Consider the following 17,037-nt stretch of genomic DNA (forward strand, 5'->3'; position numbering starts at 1 on the left):
GGTTGCAGTAGGGCAGTGGTACTCAACTGGTTTGTCCAACAGGCCAGATGGGCAGTGCCCAGTCCCTCTGCAAGCCAGATCCATGTGGTGGACCCAATCTGGCATCTAGGGCAGGTATGACAGGGCCCCATGTAACCATGAAGAGGAGGGCAGGGGGCAACCCAGCTCTGATCTAGCTGTGTGGAGGAAGGGAGCATGACCTGGCCCTGATCGAACCATCCTGGGTGAGGGTCATGGCCCATCTGTGACCACTGTGCAGGGCTTGGGATTTTCACAATGAGGGAGGGTGTAGTAGCTGCTGCTGCTCCCCCACTGCCAACTTATCCAACACATGGGGAGCCCTACAGGCCAGATGCCAAAGCTCTGGCCTGTGTGCTGGAGGCTGAGCTTCCCTGGTCCAGAGCAAAGTAGTGCTTTGGAGAATCAGATTTCTGTACCAGCATGTCTATTTCAGGATTGCTGGAGGCAGGAAACTAGCTATATCTGTGCCACTGGGAATTCCCCTGGGCTGGAAGAAATTCCATTTAGTGGAATATGCCAAGTCTGAAGCTGCTTTTTGATATTGGAAGGATGCACAGCAGCCTTAAGCAGGACCAAGAATACAGAAATGACAAAGACAAGGTGGTGCCCATCAGAGAAGCAAGTGAAGTTGTCCGGTAGGTTCGAGTTTGCCTGTGTGACTGTGCAAATTAGAAAACCAAACTGCTACAGTCGGCATGTGTTATAGATTGCAAAAGGGAGGAAAAATGAAAGGAAAAAGACAAGAAACAAACAAACCGAAGTTAAAACAATGTGTCATGTATATGGTACCTTTGTATCTTTCCAGTAGCGTGTATTTTGTTACCAGGCAATCAATCAAAGAGGTGGAACTTGTTTTCCTTCTTTTCTTCTCACCCACAGTACACCCTTGAAACTCATTCCCTGCTGGGTTTCACATATATATGCCCATAATAAGATCCCTAGTTAGTGGCAAGACTCTGACAGCACTACAGGTTTCCCTGTGAAAGAGTTCATTAAATGTCAACCAGTAATCCGGTGGCATTTGTTAACGTAATGCTTTAAAGCCAATCTGTTTATCTTCATCCTTGCTTTCTTTGTGTCAAAAGAGATTTTGCTATGACAGAAGAAATGAGAACCAGAAATGAGGAATTAATGCTGGTATTCCTAATGAGTTCAGAATGTTAAAGGCCAGATTCACTGAAAATCTTTGGTGCCATTGTTCTAAGGCAGTGCCAGACCCAAGTCTGATATACATGGCCAGTTAAACTAGGTTTATATTCACTTTACAGAGAGGAGTGAAAATCCCCCCTCCCCTTTTCTCCCTCCTCCCCAGAGTATAATGGTGAATCTGGCCCTAAAATGATGATGATGGGTTATTTATATAGCCTTCTAGCTGGTGCATGCTATTTTGAAAGTATACAAAGCCTCATATTCTTTCTGACAGCGCTTTCTCAAGCATCTTCTGAAAATCTATATTAAAGGGGGTGCCATGACAAACTGTCTCCTAGAGATCTGAAGATCTAATGAAGCCTGCAAGTTAGCCCACAAAGCTGGGGATGAAGAGCAATACCAGGTCACTCTGGAAGTATACATGCCTCTGTGTAGGCTCAACTTTTGAAATCCTGACTGCAGTTTAGAAGAGCCTGGAGGGAATTCGTGGAGCAAGATGGCATCATTGCTTCCCTGCTCATGGCAGTGAATCACCCTTGACTGTAGCTGTCTCCATGGGTGGGAATACTGCAACTCTTGTGCACACAGGGCTGAATCAAATTCATTCTTAAGGTAGGACAGTAGGTGCTTACCCAGTAATTAGGGTAAGGCAAAATACACCCAGTTTAGGATAAGGTGAGGGGGTGGGCAAAGAGTTGTAGTTGATCAGCTACTCAGACTACATTCCCATGAGTACAGTAGACCTGAGATACTTATGCTGCCTTCCTAACAACCTCTCTGCTTCAAGCACAGTAAATTTTGTTTCTTCAGGCTGTGGCAAAATGCCCAGTTAGATGCTAATAAAAAATACAAATAAAAAAATGTAGAAAGAAACAATGCAGTAGAGACTGTTTTCCCAAAATATAGGGGGTATAAAACTATAAATCTTTTTTTTCCTTGTCTCAAGATACATTAAGAATTGCTTAGTACAGTTTCAGAGCATTATGCATGGGTTTACAAGGTACTTGTCAAGGGCAGTCACCCTTATTAAACAACAATACTTTGGAATGAAGTGGGGGGGGGGGGAGTGCTCTTCAGAACTATCTTAGCTTACTTGCAATAGTCATGTAGTGTTCCCTCACTTATATTCATTTCATGATTGCCAGATTTTCTGAATGTACTGCAGTTTCTTTTATGAAACAAATTGGCAAGTGTTTTTTTTCTCCAAAGGAGAAGGGATTAGTAGTGTTTGCACAAGCCATGTACACAGTTCCTTTCTGTCATCCTGTACATGACCTAGCTCATCCTTTGAGATGACCACCCAGGATTTTTACCTAACAAGATTTTGAGTTATTTTAAATATGAAGTCATTCACATGAATTAAAAATGTATCTCTGATATTGCTGTTCCCTAACTTCAGCAGCAAAAGAGGTCATGAACAGTTTTCCCTTTACCACTTTCAAAAGCATATTCTGATCATTGGTTTTACCATGACATGTTATGAACTGTGTGCGCTTTTTCATGTAAACTGCAGCTAAAGATTGAGCTGAGACCAAACAATTTATCTGAAACGTAGGATTTATGTGGTTGCAGAAGTGAAAGACAATCCTTTTATTGCTTAAAAGAATTCTCCAAAAAATGCTTAAGCATAATTATCCACTTGGAATATATCTCATTTTCCCAAATGCTTAATAGACTAAATTAGTAGGATTATTGATTTATTATTAACATTATAATCTTTTAAAATATTTTTAATGTTAGATTATGTGTGCACACACATGAACATTAATAGTCATACACATGCATCATGCACCTCATTTACACAGAGGCCTTTGTATGACATGCATAATATTAGTTTTATACTTACTTACATCCTTTATGCTGCAGAAGAATATAATGTGGCCATAATATAGCTCAAGAATCAGGTTAATTTTCTTTATATAATACGTATTTATACACACACAGAGCAAGGCTTACACTAAAGATAACCTCCAGTAAACAACTTGTAGCCTTGAAATGACCCTCTTAATACATCCCTTAAAGTTTTGTTTGGCCCCTTCATTGCAGACTCTTTTAGGAAACAAATCTTGTAAGTCTTTTCCCTTTTGGATGGCTTCTAATTTGTGGGCTAGGATTTTCTGATCACCACTTTAATTGTAATCATAAAATATATTTTTGTGACAGATGCACAGACACATAAAAAATGCATGCAGTGATTACTTGCAACCTATTTATAACAGTTAGCTACATAATTATTTGTAGAAAATTATTATATTTAACAATGAAAGTGAAGCTTATTTTCATTGTAACCTTAGGTATCTCCAAAATGTTACTTCTACTATTGTATGTACTTTACTGTGTACCTTAAAGATGCTTGTTAATTGCATTTTTCTTAATCTTATGTTTTCAAATTACCTTATTAATAAAATATGATGAAAAATTTGAATGGGATTCCTTGGGGATTAATTTCAAGTAGTGTTCGCTATAATGCATGTAAGGAGTACCATGAAATCAATAGCTGATACATTACAGTTACTAATGACTTATAAAGTGTTACTTGTATAGGGCAGCTAGTTAAGAGTATCTTCTTGTTTTTTTTTCTTTGAGTTGATAGATACTTTGGAAACAATATCAATAAGCATAAGATTAAGTCCAAAATCTTTCTTAAATTTTAAGCGTCCAAAAATTATAACTTGGTTATTCCTTGAAAGTATGGCTATCTGTCATAGTAGCTTCCACTAACGTTAATGGAAATTATTATTAAACCTGAACATTGTGCTAAAAATGTACTTTTTAAGGCCTGTATTAAAGTAAAAAAACCCTTGAAAATGTTTTATAAAGGATAAAAGCTATCATTGGCACATCCATTATGCCTTGATCTTGCAAAAGATCACATAATTTTCCGTGTCTATTGCCAAGTGAACAGTTATGCATATAAACAATAAGTTAGGATTTCCTTACTTGTAAGATTAACTTCTGTTTCTAATGTAACAACATTTTAATGTAATATCCATTAGCACAGAGACTACACTTTCTTGAAAATAGAACTCCAAAGGCCCAGTCTACTGCTCACTCTACTCCTAGTGATTTTTTGGGGGAATGTTTGTATAAGAGTCATGCATAAAATAATCCAATTTAAGATCCAATGCTGTTCTACTAATGTTATCCTCACCTACATACCAAAGTATTCAAAAGCTACATTCTTGGTTAACAAAGTGTCATTTCATGGTTTATTTTGTAATGCTCTGTTGCATAGTGAATTATATATGCAATGCTGGATATGACCTAAACAGCTAACCTCTCTCCAAAATGAACCTTGGAACATAGTAATAAATCTTCTTTTGTTTAGGTGGACAAAACCAATTTTGAAAAAGGGTTACAGACAGCGATTGGAATTGTCAGACATTTATCAGATCCCCTCCGCAGATTCTGCAGATAATCTTTCTGAAAAATTAGAAAGGTATGATTATGTACATATTTATTAGCATTATATCACGATCTGGATGGCAATGACTTGATCTGGAAGAGTGAGTGAGGACTAGTGACAGTATCAATTCAGCTTGCTTAATCAGAACAGGACACCAGAAACACTGGAACAATAGAGTTTTCAGCAGCTTTTAAAGTCCTGGTTAGGATGCAGGCAGTAATGGTTCAACCATGTAGTTTGTTTAGTTTTGGAAAATTGGGTCACTTCTGGCCTGGTTTCAGGCTTGCAATCTCATTTTTAGTTTTGTGGCTGCCTTCTTCTGTATCAACGTATCACACCACTACCAACTATTTTTTCTTCACAGTCTAAGAAAATTCCATCCCTTTGTTTTAGTTTCCAGGGCTAAGTCTTGTTCTCAGCCCTACCTACTTAAGTCTCCCTGCTTTTACCTTCCACATGCCCCCTTGGCTTTCACCTTTCTCTTCCAGAGCAAAAAATCATTTTCCTCAGCATCCATCCCTATTCAGAACTTCCACCTCTGAATCCCTCCATTGGCTTTCTTGAACAAAGGAAGATTTTTCATGATCTCCTTTCTGACTTTTATGACCCCAACTCCCTTCTCTTCTATTTCCATTTTTTTCACTCTGCCAACAGCTTTTTTCTCACTTCTCTCTTCCCATTTTCACCTTTTTGCCTTCTTTCATACTTCAACTTTAAAAAAACCTTCCTCACCTCTAGTGCAAAAGACACCTGCCCGCTCTTTCCTCAAATCCTTCTTTAAAACATACTTTTGCAAAGTCTACCAATGTTAGCATATCCTTGCTGCAGTTGCTGAATGGAACCCATGTTAAATATATATTATATAAATGGGAACTTCATGCACTGTTTGATATTTGACCATCTTCAGAGGACCAACAAAATATTTAATTGCTTAAGCAGAACGTCAGTGGCCTAGAGTGGTGATTTTCATTTGTGGTACTGAGACACCCAGGGGTGCCTTGATATTCTTTTAAGGGTGCTACAGAGCGTCATGCAATAGTAGCCCTGCTCGATGTGCAAACACCTACACAAGTTTCACAAGATGAATCCAGAAATTTCAAATAGGAATCCATAGCTTAAAATTTTTTTTTGACCTGTTGTGGTCTTTCTGAGTTCTTTGCAACATAATAATCACTTTATTATTTTTTCTGTTGTCAGAAAAGGAGTACAGTTAATTTTTTTAATTGAGTGCTGCTAAATTCAGAAAAAATTATGGAGAATACCTTGAGTCTAAAAATAGTTTAGAACAACTGGAGTATGGGGTTGGTACTGCTACAAGGGCATTTTTACTCAAGGAGCACTTGCAGGATTGAATCCTGAATCATAAGCTAATTTACTTTCTTGCGCAGATTATTTTAAAAAATAAAACAAAACTAAATCCTTAGGCTAAACTTCCCGCATTCTCTGGGAGAGTTTGGATCTGCATAGCAATGTGTGTCCACTAACATTCAAAGTAAGATGGGAAGAAAAGAAAAGAACACAGGTCTCATCTGTGGACAATGACTTTGAAAGGGAACACTTTTAATGGAAGATATATGTCTTTATGTATATTCCAAGGGATTGGATGTATTTTTTAAAACATTAAATTTGTCGTATGATAAGTTGTATTCATTAATAAAATAAAATGGGAGCTAGGTTTTCAAAACTGATGGCAATGTCCTGAACACATTGCTGCTACTTAGTAATTATTTATACGAGGCAGAATTTCTAGACAATGTGCCTCCAATTAATCTTTCCCTTTGAATATACTTTATTGTTCCTTCATTTGCCAAAATTCAAAATTCAAAATGAAAAGGAAAGTGTATTAAGAGTTTGCAGAGTTATCAAATACATACATATAAGTATCACAAAGCATGGTACTTCTCTCCTTCTGACTAACGATGTACTTCGTGATAGGAAATTACAACCAAAAAGCCCCTAAAGAATTGACAAAAACTAATGCAGTTCATTAAGCAGGCCACAGTTTAGAATACTTTTTCTTTGTTTTCTTCTTGGTGAGGGACTGGAGGAACTCCAAAACTTTTATTTGCCTATTATTTGTGTATTGGTCTTAAGAAGTACAGCAGGTTTCTTTAAAACTTACAATGTGACCTTTTCATGAATTAGCTCCCTGCAGGGTGATATATCGCTGGGTATTTAAATCTGCCAGATATGTGGCTGAACTAGATTTGAACTTTTATTAAGCTATCAAGTCAATGAGGGCCAGATCTTTGGTGTCTCCACAAGGCTTTGTTTTACTAGTCACTGCAGCTAAATCTCCTTGGATATATCTGAGTGAACTGAACTATGCTAGAGCCATGGACTGATGCTCTGTGCCCACATACCTGAATGGTCTTAGTTTTTGTTTTCTTTTCAGAGAATGGGACAGGGAGCTGGCAACTTCAAAGAAAAAACCCAAACTTATTAATGCCCTTCGACGATGCTTTTTCTGGAAATTTATGTTCTATGGAATAATATTATATCTGGGGGTAAGAGTATTTTTTACTAAACTCTTAGATTGTACACAGTGATTATAGTTCTGGTGATTGCTAAATTATTGAGGAATCATGCTAACAACTACATTTTTTCTTAGTGACATTGGTTGTAAAGGTTACAGAAGCACAGCTGCTAAAAGTTCCTGGGAAATAACCTTAAATGAAGCACCTGCTGGAAAAAAACATAAACGTCTTAAGAATCTGTTTACTGCCTACTGATAGCATGTTTCCTAAAGTACAGAGAGCCCACCACAAAGTATTTAATATACTACTGTATTCATAACATGCTCAGAACACAGTGATAATAGGTAAATAAATTCTCCTTCCTAATCTCCAACTGAGCCCAAGGAAGCACTCTACCAGGTCCAATATGGAGAACACAATATTTAAAAGTAGCTTGGTCTAGAAATTTCAAATTATGACAAAACAAAGACAAAATATTCAGAAAGATGGAAGAATTACTATTTTGTTTCCCTCTCGCTTCCCCCCATACATTTTCATATCTTTCATTTTATTGACATTCAAAGAATTTTTTTACTCTGACATTAAGATAAAGGTTATGAAATTACAATCACTTTGGGTTGGATTTGGTAAAGTGTGAAAAGCTGACCTTATAATAGAAGGCTTGTTTCAAGCTGCTTCCCAGCATGTTATGATTATGCTCATTTGCAAATGCCACAGATTTTAAAAATCCTACCACTGGGGTTATGATCCATGGAAACAGTTCACTGTCAGTAGCTGCATGTTGGGGAGTTGAGATATTCAAATTTAACATTAAAAAATTGTAGTCGGTCAGTATGTATGTTTATATATTCATGGCTATTTCCTAATTTTCACAATTTAAGAAGTTGAGGGACACAGTAAACAGTTAACAAAATGCTGTATTATTATGCATGTTGAAAAAATGGTAGCTTAATGAGTGGCACAAAGTGATCAAAAGTATTCATTTGTAACTCACTTTCAGTTGTCCAGATTCTGATCTCCGGTATCTTGATATACTAGTAAAAGTAGACTAACACTATTAGATTGGATGTTCCAGAGCCTCTGGTCCAGCTGAACTGTATTTGATGAAGGGCCATGAGTTAGAGAAAAATGTGTTTCATGTCTGGTCACGAAGGCAATTTGGTCCCAGCCTAAAATAGAGCTGGGCTCTTAATTTTGGCTCAGCTGCCCAAGACCCAATGAGGCATTCTGGCATCAGGGTATGAGGAGAGCTTACTTTAATCATGCCTCTGTTTGCATGAGAATCCCCACCATGCCAGTGGCTGGAAGGGAGAAGCAGCATTGGAGCTGCCAGCTGCCATTTGAACTGCCCAAAGATTCCTTTACACAAGAAGAATCCTCTGGCAGCTGGGCTTTCTTGCAAGTACTTGGAACAAAGTCTAGAACCTGATGCACTGGAGTTACTTTAGAGCAGGGGTGGGCAATTATTTCAGGAGGAGGGCTGCTTCCTGAGTTTTGGCAAGCCATTGAGGACCGCATGACAGGCAGCCAGGGGCAGATAAATATTAATTTTCTAAAATTTTTAGGGGCCCCGCAGGTCATATAGAATGGCCTGGTGGGCTGTATTTGGCCTGCAGGCCACATTTTGCCCACCCCTGCTTTAGAGTATATTAGTGCTATTGAAAATCGCATTTGGCTCTACTTTAATAACTCGGTATAGGGACAACTTAAAGTGATAAGCTAATACTATAGGTAAACATTAAACGTTAAAGCATTAAAAGCATTAAAAGCAACTGGTATAGGCAACATTTAAGACATTGGGTAGCATTTGAAATTGAGGTCCGTTTTGCCAACTAAGTGCCTGAGTCTAACCATCACTGATTAATAGCTTGATTAATAGCTTTTGATAAGATAAACCTGTAATCAAACATTACTTGATATATAGACCTTTTCTCCTTCTTAACTAATACTTCTTTAAAAGTTTTGAAGCCAAATTTTGATTGACTCTACAGCTAAGTCCTGAAGGTTTGAATACATTTTTACTACCATGTAAATTTGCCTGCGATAACCCAGTGCTATTTGATATAGCTGTTTGATATAGCTGTACCTCGGGATATCATTAGCCAAACAATGGAATCAGGAAGTCAATAAGAAAAGGGAAGCTGTGTATTACTTTAATTTTTAATATTGACAATTTATCTAGTTTGCAGAAAATGAAAATATTCAGTATATAGCTCTATCAGTTAATCCTACTGTTTTTTTTACATGTACTTTCAATAACCCCTTGTTTTTTTGCCACCATTTGCAGAACTCATTACATGGGTAATTATTATAAGTTGAGGACAACACTTAGATTAAAAGTGTAATTAGATGTACATTATAAAAAATGTAAAAAACTTGAGAATCCATTTAATTTATTGTGAGTGACTCCAAATATCTCATCATCCATATGTAGTTTAGTATCTTTAAAGTGTTTCAAAAAATTCTGTCACGGTAGATTTTGTTTTTTAAATAAAAGCATTGGTGCTGAATAATAATGTTTGTATGATGTTTTCAAGTTAAGAACAGAATAATTAAATGGTCATATTTTGTTTTGTCTTATGGAGGGTGAAGGTAGACAGGTAGTTTAGAGTTGCCTATTCAACCTGCCCACCCGCAGAGTGTTTTTTCACTTTGGCTACCTTGTTAGTGTGGCTTTTGGAATGATTCACAATGCTGTAGGAGGGCAAACAAGCTGGATCAGGGGCTAAAGATTCAGCTAATTCTCTTTGGTGTTGATGTAGATAGATGGATGAAGATAATGACTACAGTTCACCATAAATTCTCTTGGACAGGGCTTCTCTTCTTTGGACAGTGCCAAAAACTCTGGGGTCCAGGTTCTGGGTGGATGCACTAAGCCCTAGCATAATGGAAATAAATGATGGTGAAGATGAAGAAGAAAAAAGGCAGAATAGATAAGTGAGTGGAAAGGGAACATAAGAGTGATTAGTCTGAGGCAAATGCACTCAAAAACATAAAGGAAATTGAATAAAAGGAGCAATGCGAACAGTAGAAGAAAAGTTGCTCTGATGAAATGGAAAAGAAAAAGAAAAATGAAAGCAGCTTAGAGACAGAATAGTTTAATGTAATTATTTAAAAATAAGTGATGTTTAATGTCAGTATAGTTCAGTACACAGAAGTACATATGCATTTGATGGATACATACCTATCTAGGTCAGTTTCAGGCCGTATTCCTTCATTTAGTTCTATACGGTGTTGATTTGACTGTTTTATTTGGAATATTTACCTAGTGCAGACTTTGGCTGTCCATCTACTGAAAGAACACATGGTGATAATGTTCTATAATATGTATTGGCCTCCACTTTGCAGTGATTGTGATTCAAAGCAGTGTGTGTGTGTGTGTGCATGCTTGCTCACACAGAATTAATTCCTCATTTGGAGGAAAAGGTTGTTCAAATGGATTTCCTGGGTGTAGAACAGAGGTAGGCAAAATACAGTCCACAGACTGAATCCAGCCCACCAGGGCATTTTGTCCCTCCTGCAGTGAGTCCCTTGGCCCTGCCAGGTGCAGGGGGAAACCTGGGCCATGGTGCATACATGCTGTCCCACAGCCCTTGAGCATGCAATGGGGTTGGTGCAGAATAGCTACTGGATTCCATTTCCTGGCAGCCAGGGTGGTGGCTGTTTCTGGCTGCTGGACACAGCTCTGCTGCCTGGGCAGCCTGGACCATCCATCCCAAATGCACAGCTGGGAGTGCCAAATGGAGTGGGTGGGAGCTGGGATCTGTGCAGGCAGAGTACATGGCCAGGTAGATCAGATGGGGCTGCAGGCAGGTAGGGAGACACATCCAGGAGTGAGACGGGTGAGCAGGGCTGGGGATCAGGATTGGGTTTGTAGGGTACAGTGTGAGACTGGGTCTGGGGCAGATCTGTGATATGTCATGGCCCTGCAATCCCAATCCATGACCCTGCCTGCCTCTTTCACTCCTGAATGTCACTCAGTGCCCACCCAGAGCCCCATCTCATCTGCCTGGCCATGCACCCTACCCATATGGGTCCCATCTATTCTCCATAGAGACCCCAGGATCGCAGGGCAGCATGGGGCTGGAGCCTGGGGCAGAGCCATGATCCACTCCCTGCATGCCCCTACCTGCAAAACTGACAGCAACTCTGGGATGTGCAGGCAGCAGATCACAGCTGTGCCCCGGCCCTGGCCCCACTCTGTCTCCACCCTGAGAACCCAATCCTGATCGCTGGCCCTGCCTGCCTGTCCCACTCCCAGATGGGGCTTCTCATTTGCTTGCGGCCCCATCTGATCTGCCCAACCATACACATTGTCTGGCAGATCCCAGCCCATCTCCCAGGTTCTGCTCCCCACCTGCCTACAGCTTCATCCTGTCTGTGTATGGGGGCCAGTTAGGGAGTTTTGGTGGGCTGTTGCGGGGAAGGGGGGTACTGACTTAGCCTACAACAACTCACTAAAACTCCCTAAGGGGTCCTCTCACCCAAATAATTGTCTACCCTAGTGTAGGATCAGCAAAAATCAAGGAAAACACTGTTTCAGGAAAGATTAAACTCCACTCTAGCATCAGCTTTCATATCCTAGAACATAAATGTGATAGTACCTACATGCTATTAGAGTCCTCACTTCCAGAAAAAAGTCCCTTCGTATACAAAACATGTCCACAGTTTAATATAAGTCATCCTTAGCTTAAACTCTCTCTCAGTCTCAACTATTACCCTGAAGAAGAAGTAGTCTTATGGACTGGGGTTATGTAGACTTTTGTCAGTTTCCTGGATGATTTATTCCCTTAAATCCAATAATCCATTCTTTGAAGGGAGGATCTTAAAGTAGCAAAGATAAGAATAGCTTGGGACTGTACAAAAGAAAGGGAGTATCCATGTTTAGGGAATGAAGAAGAGTTAGGGGGTGAAGGCGAGGTCTCTGTAAGCTCATATGAAACCCACTTAACCTTACAAAACCCACTTTTTGTGATGTGATAATTCATAAATAGGGCAACGTTTTTTGTATCACAAGCACTGGATTGAGGTATCTGAATAGCAGGAGGATTAACTCTGAGGACTGATTAAGAAAGAAAGAAGAAAGAAAGCAGCTCTGTTAATACAAAATATAACCAGCAATGATGGGAAAGGAAATGCAGGAAAACTGACAGCTCAATGAGTCTTCTGTAACTTTTTAGCTTGGGGTTTGCTATAATGTAGCAACAATTCTGTAAAAATCTCTCTCAAACTACCAAAGGCAAGAGGAATTTCAGATCTCAGTCTGAGGTTCTGTCCTTTATTCTGCATAAAGAATTGAACAAGAAAATGCCTGTGGTCAGTGAAAGGCAGTGAGTAGTGTTCATTTATACCAATAGAGTTATAAAATTCATGTGAGATTATGGCAAGAGCTAGTGAGGAATCTTTCAGCACTTGTTGCTGGAAAAAGCTGATTGGTGGAACCTGAGCATTTTTATGGGCAAATATCAGTTGTATAAAAACTTTTGTCAGGAAATATTTCTCTGGCCCACAGGAGAATTTCTGGTTAAAATGAGAGAGAGAGAGAGAGAACAACTTCCTCCTTTTCCCCGCCACCTGAAATCCAGATTAGAACTCGTTTAGGATGTGGAAGAAATTCCAGCTTTCAATTTGGTAGAACAGGGACTTGAGTTTTCCACATCCCAGATCTTTCTACTAGCTCTTTTGGGGTGAGATGCTCTTAGTTTCTCCCAGTGGAGCTATTCTATTATGTATAAAAATGCTTAGTTGTTCTCAGCAGTTCTGGATAATCTGCCTTTCAGTGAAGGACTGACTAAGCTACTGAGCTATTAGCTTAGAAAAAGAGAAGGTTAAGAAGTGATCTTAATCCAGAAGAAGGGAGAATAATTCCGATACAGTACCTTCTGGCTAAGAGAGCACAGCCTTGGGAAAGCAAGCAAAATTTTTTTTAGCCTAAGTGTTCTCTGATTTGGAGTTGAAGACTGAATGCAATATGCCATGGTCAATGAATAAATAAATAACAATGAATGTGTTACTTATGCCAGGAAGCACATGCATCAACCTATAAAATAGGCAGAATAAGTAAAATACAAGCAGCAGGCAAGACTATGATGGCAAGCTATAAAATAAGTTGACTAACAGCAACTAACTGACAAAGCAAACCTACTGGCATGTAGAAAAAAATCAGCAGAAATTATAATAATACTTATGAATGTAAGAGGATTATGCAAGACAAGTATTATTTTAACACACTGACTATTAAGACAGCACCTCTACCCAGAACCAGCTCTAGATTTAATTATGAATACAGGAACAATATTCAACACATGGGTCCAAAAGGTTCTTTTACACAATGTTCTTGTTCCTTGATGTGGAGCTCTCCAAAATGGGAATCTTTTTTTTCACCCCAAAGTTGTCCCCTGAATCAAACTGGCATATAAAGATTAATGTACTAGAATGCTCCTAATCTAAAAGACAAAGGCACATAAGGAGGCAATGGTTAGAAGTTGAAGCAGGATAAATTCAGACAGTGGTGAGAGAGTTGCAAATAGAAAAGTTCTTGATTGGGTTCAAGTCTTGTTTCACATCCCTTCATGGCAACTTGGGATGCTTAGCAGTTCATGTCCCAATGATCTCAAATGCTAGTATCAGCTTATAGAGAAGAAGTATAAATCAGGATTATTTTTTTCTTAACCCAAAAGTTAATTAAGTATTAGAAAAACATACCTAGTAGTATATATGATCATGTTGGAGTAATAATGTAGCTGTGATGGTCCAAGAAGTTTGTAAGAGGCAACGATTGTTGTGGGTGGTATCTTTTCTTAACTCAACAATATGTTTGGGATAGAGAAGCTTTCAAATTCATTGCATCCCTTTTCAGGTCTGAGGAAAAAGTAGACAAAGTAGAGCTACAAACTGTCTGCAGCATTGTGAAATTGGAAGAGAGGGACATTGCCAGGATAGCCAACGGACAAGAAAGTTGCCAGAGAAAGGAGAGCTTGATTACTGGAGGATTAAGACCATTAAAAGGGGAGAGCATTGTTAACAATTGTGGCATGAAGAGAGATTAGCAGGAATCAGGGTAGATTATAAGGAACCATGAAATCAATGTTTGGGTTTAGTCCTTGATTCTTAGAGTCCAGCATTGCTTTTTTATAGAACAACCACTCACTTTCTGACCTAATTGTCCTCATGTTCAAGGGAAATTTACAAAATATATTAAAAATGGGCCTGGGAGAAAAAAAAATCATTCTCATATGTATGGTCATGTATCTCTGTTCTTTATCTTTTTTCTGGATCATTCATTCTGGTGCATAGTTTTACTTTAGATTCATCCACATAGAAGGCATTTGGTGCACTGGATGAGATATACCACATTCTGGGACAGACGTGTCCAAGGATTCTGATGGGTTCATTGTGGTAGCTATGGAGACTAGTTGACATGGTGTAGTTTTCTGAAAATTTCTCCTTTTTGGGATCTGTTTCCCTCCCTATATTTAAAGCTTTGAATCAAGAATGAATGTCTTCCTAAAAAGGTTGTGCTAAAGTCTAGCCAGCATTTATCGGTTTGATGCAGAAACTGGATGGCAGAATTTTGTTGCCTGTGTTATGCATGATGTCCACTTAGATGATCATGATGGACCCTCAAACTTTAAAAACTATTACTTTAGGAAACTTTGCACTAATCTTTACATAAAGTTCCTCTTGAACATTTGCTGCAGTGTGTTAATTGCAAACAACCTTAAAAACTATTTTCTTCTTCCATGTATCTCATTTTTTTCAGTGATTTTTTTTTTATAAAGACAACAAAGCTATATCCGTGTTTAAAATGTTTACTACAGTACAAGATCTTGTCATACATCTGTGCCCTTTTTTTGGAAGATCCTTTTTTATTCAGTTTTGTAGCTCTCTAGTGAATGTATATGAGGAAAATATAAGCTGTCAATGTTCATTACCTTCCTTAATATCAGGGTGACACTCTAAGCTACCACTTCATTTTCACTTTTCCCTTATGAGCAGCGAAGTACTTTGTCAAAATTGGACTTCTCTTATGTTAGAACAAGACAATTGCTTGAACTATTTTCAGTGTGAATTTTGTTCTTCCACATTTTCCCATATAGACTATAACCTGTCTGCTATTGGCTCCTTCTCCCTCTTTTTCTCCTTGATACAATATTGCCATTGGCTATTTCATAGTTGGTCTAATAAAAGATTTCATCCTAAGAAATCCTATTTTCCTGAGCTGCATTTATAGTTCTTCAGATGTCTTGAATAGCTTTTTATTATGGACCTAGATGTTCATATGCACAGTTGCTCCACTTCTGATGATACCTTTGTCTTTGTCAGTTTCCCTGTTATTACTTATCTTTCTTGTATTTCCGGTAGTGTGCCAGGCTTTTTACCGAGGGTTAAAAAAGACAAGGTTCCCATCTCAAAGGCTAGGGACAGACATTACACATAAACTGGTTTAAGTGATCAGAAACTGCTTTAAACTTGTGACAGAACAGACGTTCAGTGCACATAAAATAGTTTGAAAATAGCTGAAACAGGTTTGAGATAAATCCAGTTGAATGTAGTATCAGACTTAACTGATTTGGGTCAAACCGGTTTATGCAATGTCTGTCCCAGACCCCTTCCTGCTTTAACTTAAAGCAGAGTCCTCCAGCATCCCAGATGCTTTGCAGCCCTGGGCAAGGCTCTCTGCTCCAGAGAACAGGCTGGCCCTACCCCTCTGCTCCCTAGCTGGGGCTCTGGCAGAGACTGCAGACAGCAGCATTTGCCTGGCTTCCCCTTGCTCTACCCCCCACCCACTTCTCAAGCAGAGACTGCCCCCTCCGCTCTCCCACAGCATGGACCATAGCCACCATGTGGTATGCTAGCTAATGCTGAGAGGTGTCTGTGGAAGACAGACAGGAAAGTGTCTGTTTAGGACCTTTTGAAGTTAATCAACAGGTCAGCTGGTAATGTCTCTCTGTTCCTTCCTTGGAAAAAGTTGTTTAAGAAGAGCTTGAACTAATGAGAGAGGCTTTTGTTTTCTTGATGCGGTGTTAAATGCTATGCAACTCCCTTCTATGTAACTCCCTGCTGGCTCCCTCTCTGGTCAGGAGCAACAAGGAGTGAAGTGGGAGACCCCTCCCTAATCAGAGTGTCCTGCTGGGGCCTGGCCCTCAGTTCAGCAGTATGGAAGGGAAAAGAGGGCTGCTCTAGCACCCCCCAGCTACTAGTCTGAGCCACTACCTGCATTTCTTCAGTCCATTTCCATCTCAGACTGGCCTCCCTGTGCTGAAATCTCTTATGAATAGATCTGTTGGTTGAGTCATTATTCATCCTGTTTCCACATAAGGAATTAAAGTTTATATCCTGAATAGAACACCAGATTTATGTATTACCTTTCCTGGATTAATGCTAATTCTGGGTCAACACAAACAGTATAAACTAGGGGCCTGTCCTCACAAAGACAATAGTGTTATTAGTAGGAAGAGGGAGGAATGTTTATTAAAATAACACACACACACAACCTAAGGCAGCTGTGCTTAGACCATATGCATCAACAAACATCAAGTCAAAGCTTTGTGAGTCTCACAAATATGCAAAAAGTCACTTTTCAAGGACATGGACAAGCACTTTCATTCTCTCAGAGATACCAAAGATAAGTTGTATGCCTCTGTTTAAAGTAGTAGGCACACTACCATTATAATCTGTTCCATGTGTGAAACAAAGGAAATGCTGTACTCTGCTGCTATGTATGTTGTGAAAATAGAGACATTAAATATATTTCCAGTTAATTAGAATAAGATGATTTGTAGTGTAGCAAAACCCCGTTTTTCTTTTTCTTTTAATTTATTTTAAAATGCATTCCCCCCCCTTCCTCAACCATTTCTGACTTTTTCTCTCCCTCTCTATTCCCTATAGATAAGTATAAGTGAGCTCAGACTTAGGATAAGCTTTAAACATTTTTATTTTGGTAGCAAGTTTTTGGTTTTGGATATCCACTGTTTTATATTG

At 39.0% G+C, this 17,037-nt stretch overlaps 1 protein-coding gene across 1 annotated transcript in view; it reads left to right on the plus strand.

The window, feature by feature from the left end:
• The first annotated feature begins 534 nt into the window (after positions 1–534).
• Positions 535–17,037, plus strand: part of CFTR (cystic fibrosis transmembrane conductance regulator) — a 146,662-nt gene continuing 130,159 nt past the window's right edge. The window contains exons 1-4 of the mRNA XM_019543952.1: positions 535–656; positions 1,107–1,158; positions 4,443–4,609; positions 6,972–7,083. Of these exons, the coding sequence (XP_019399497.1) occupies positions 535–656; positions 1,107–1,158; positions 4,443–4,609; positions 6,972–7,083 (453 nt within the window). The remainder of the gene's footprint in view (positions 657–1,106; positions 1,159–4,442; positions 4,610–6,971; positions 7,084–17,037) is intronic.

This window comes from Crocodylus porosus, unplaced genomic scaffold (genome assembly GCF_001723895.1).
Source record: "Crocodylus porosus isolate Cpor-Errol unplaced genomic scaffold, CroPor_comp1, whole genome shotgun sequence".
Taxonomy (NCBI): Eukaryota; Metazoa; Chordata; order Crocodylia; family Crocodylidae; genus Crocodylus; species Crocodylus porosus.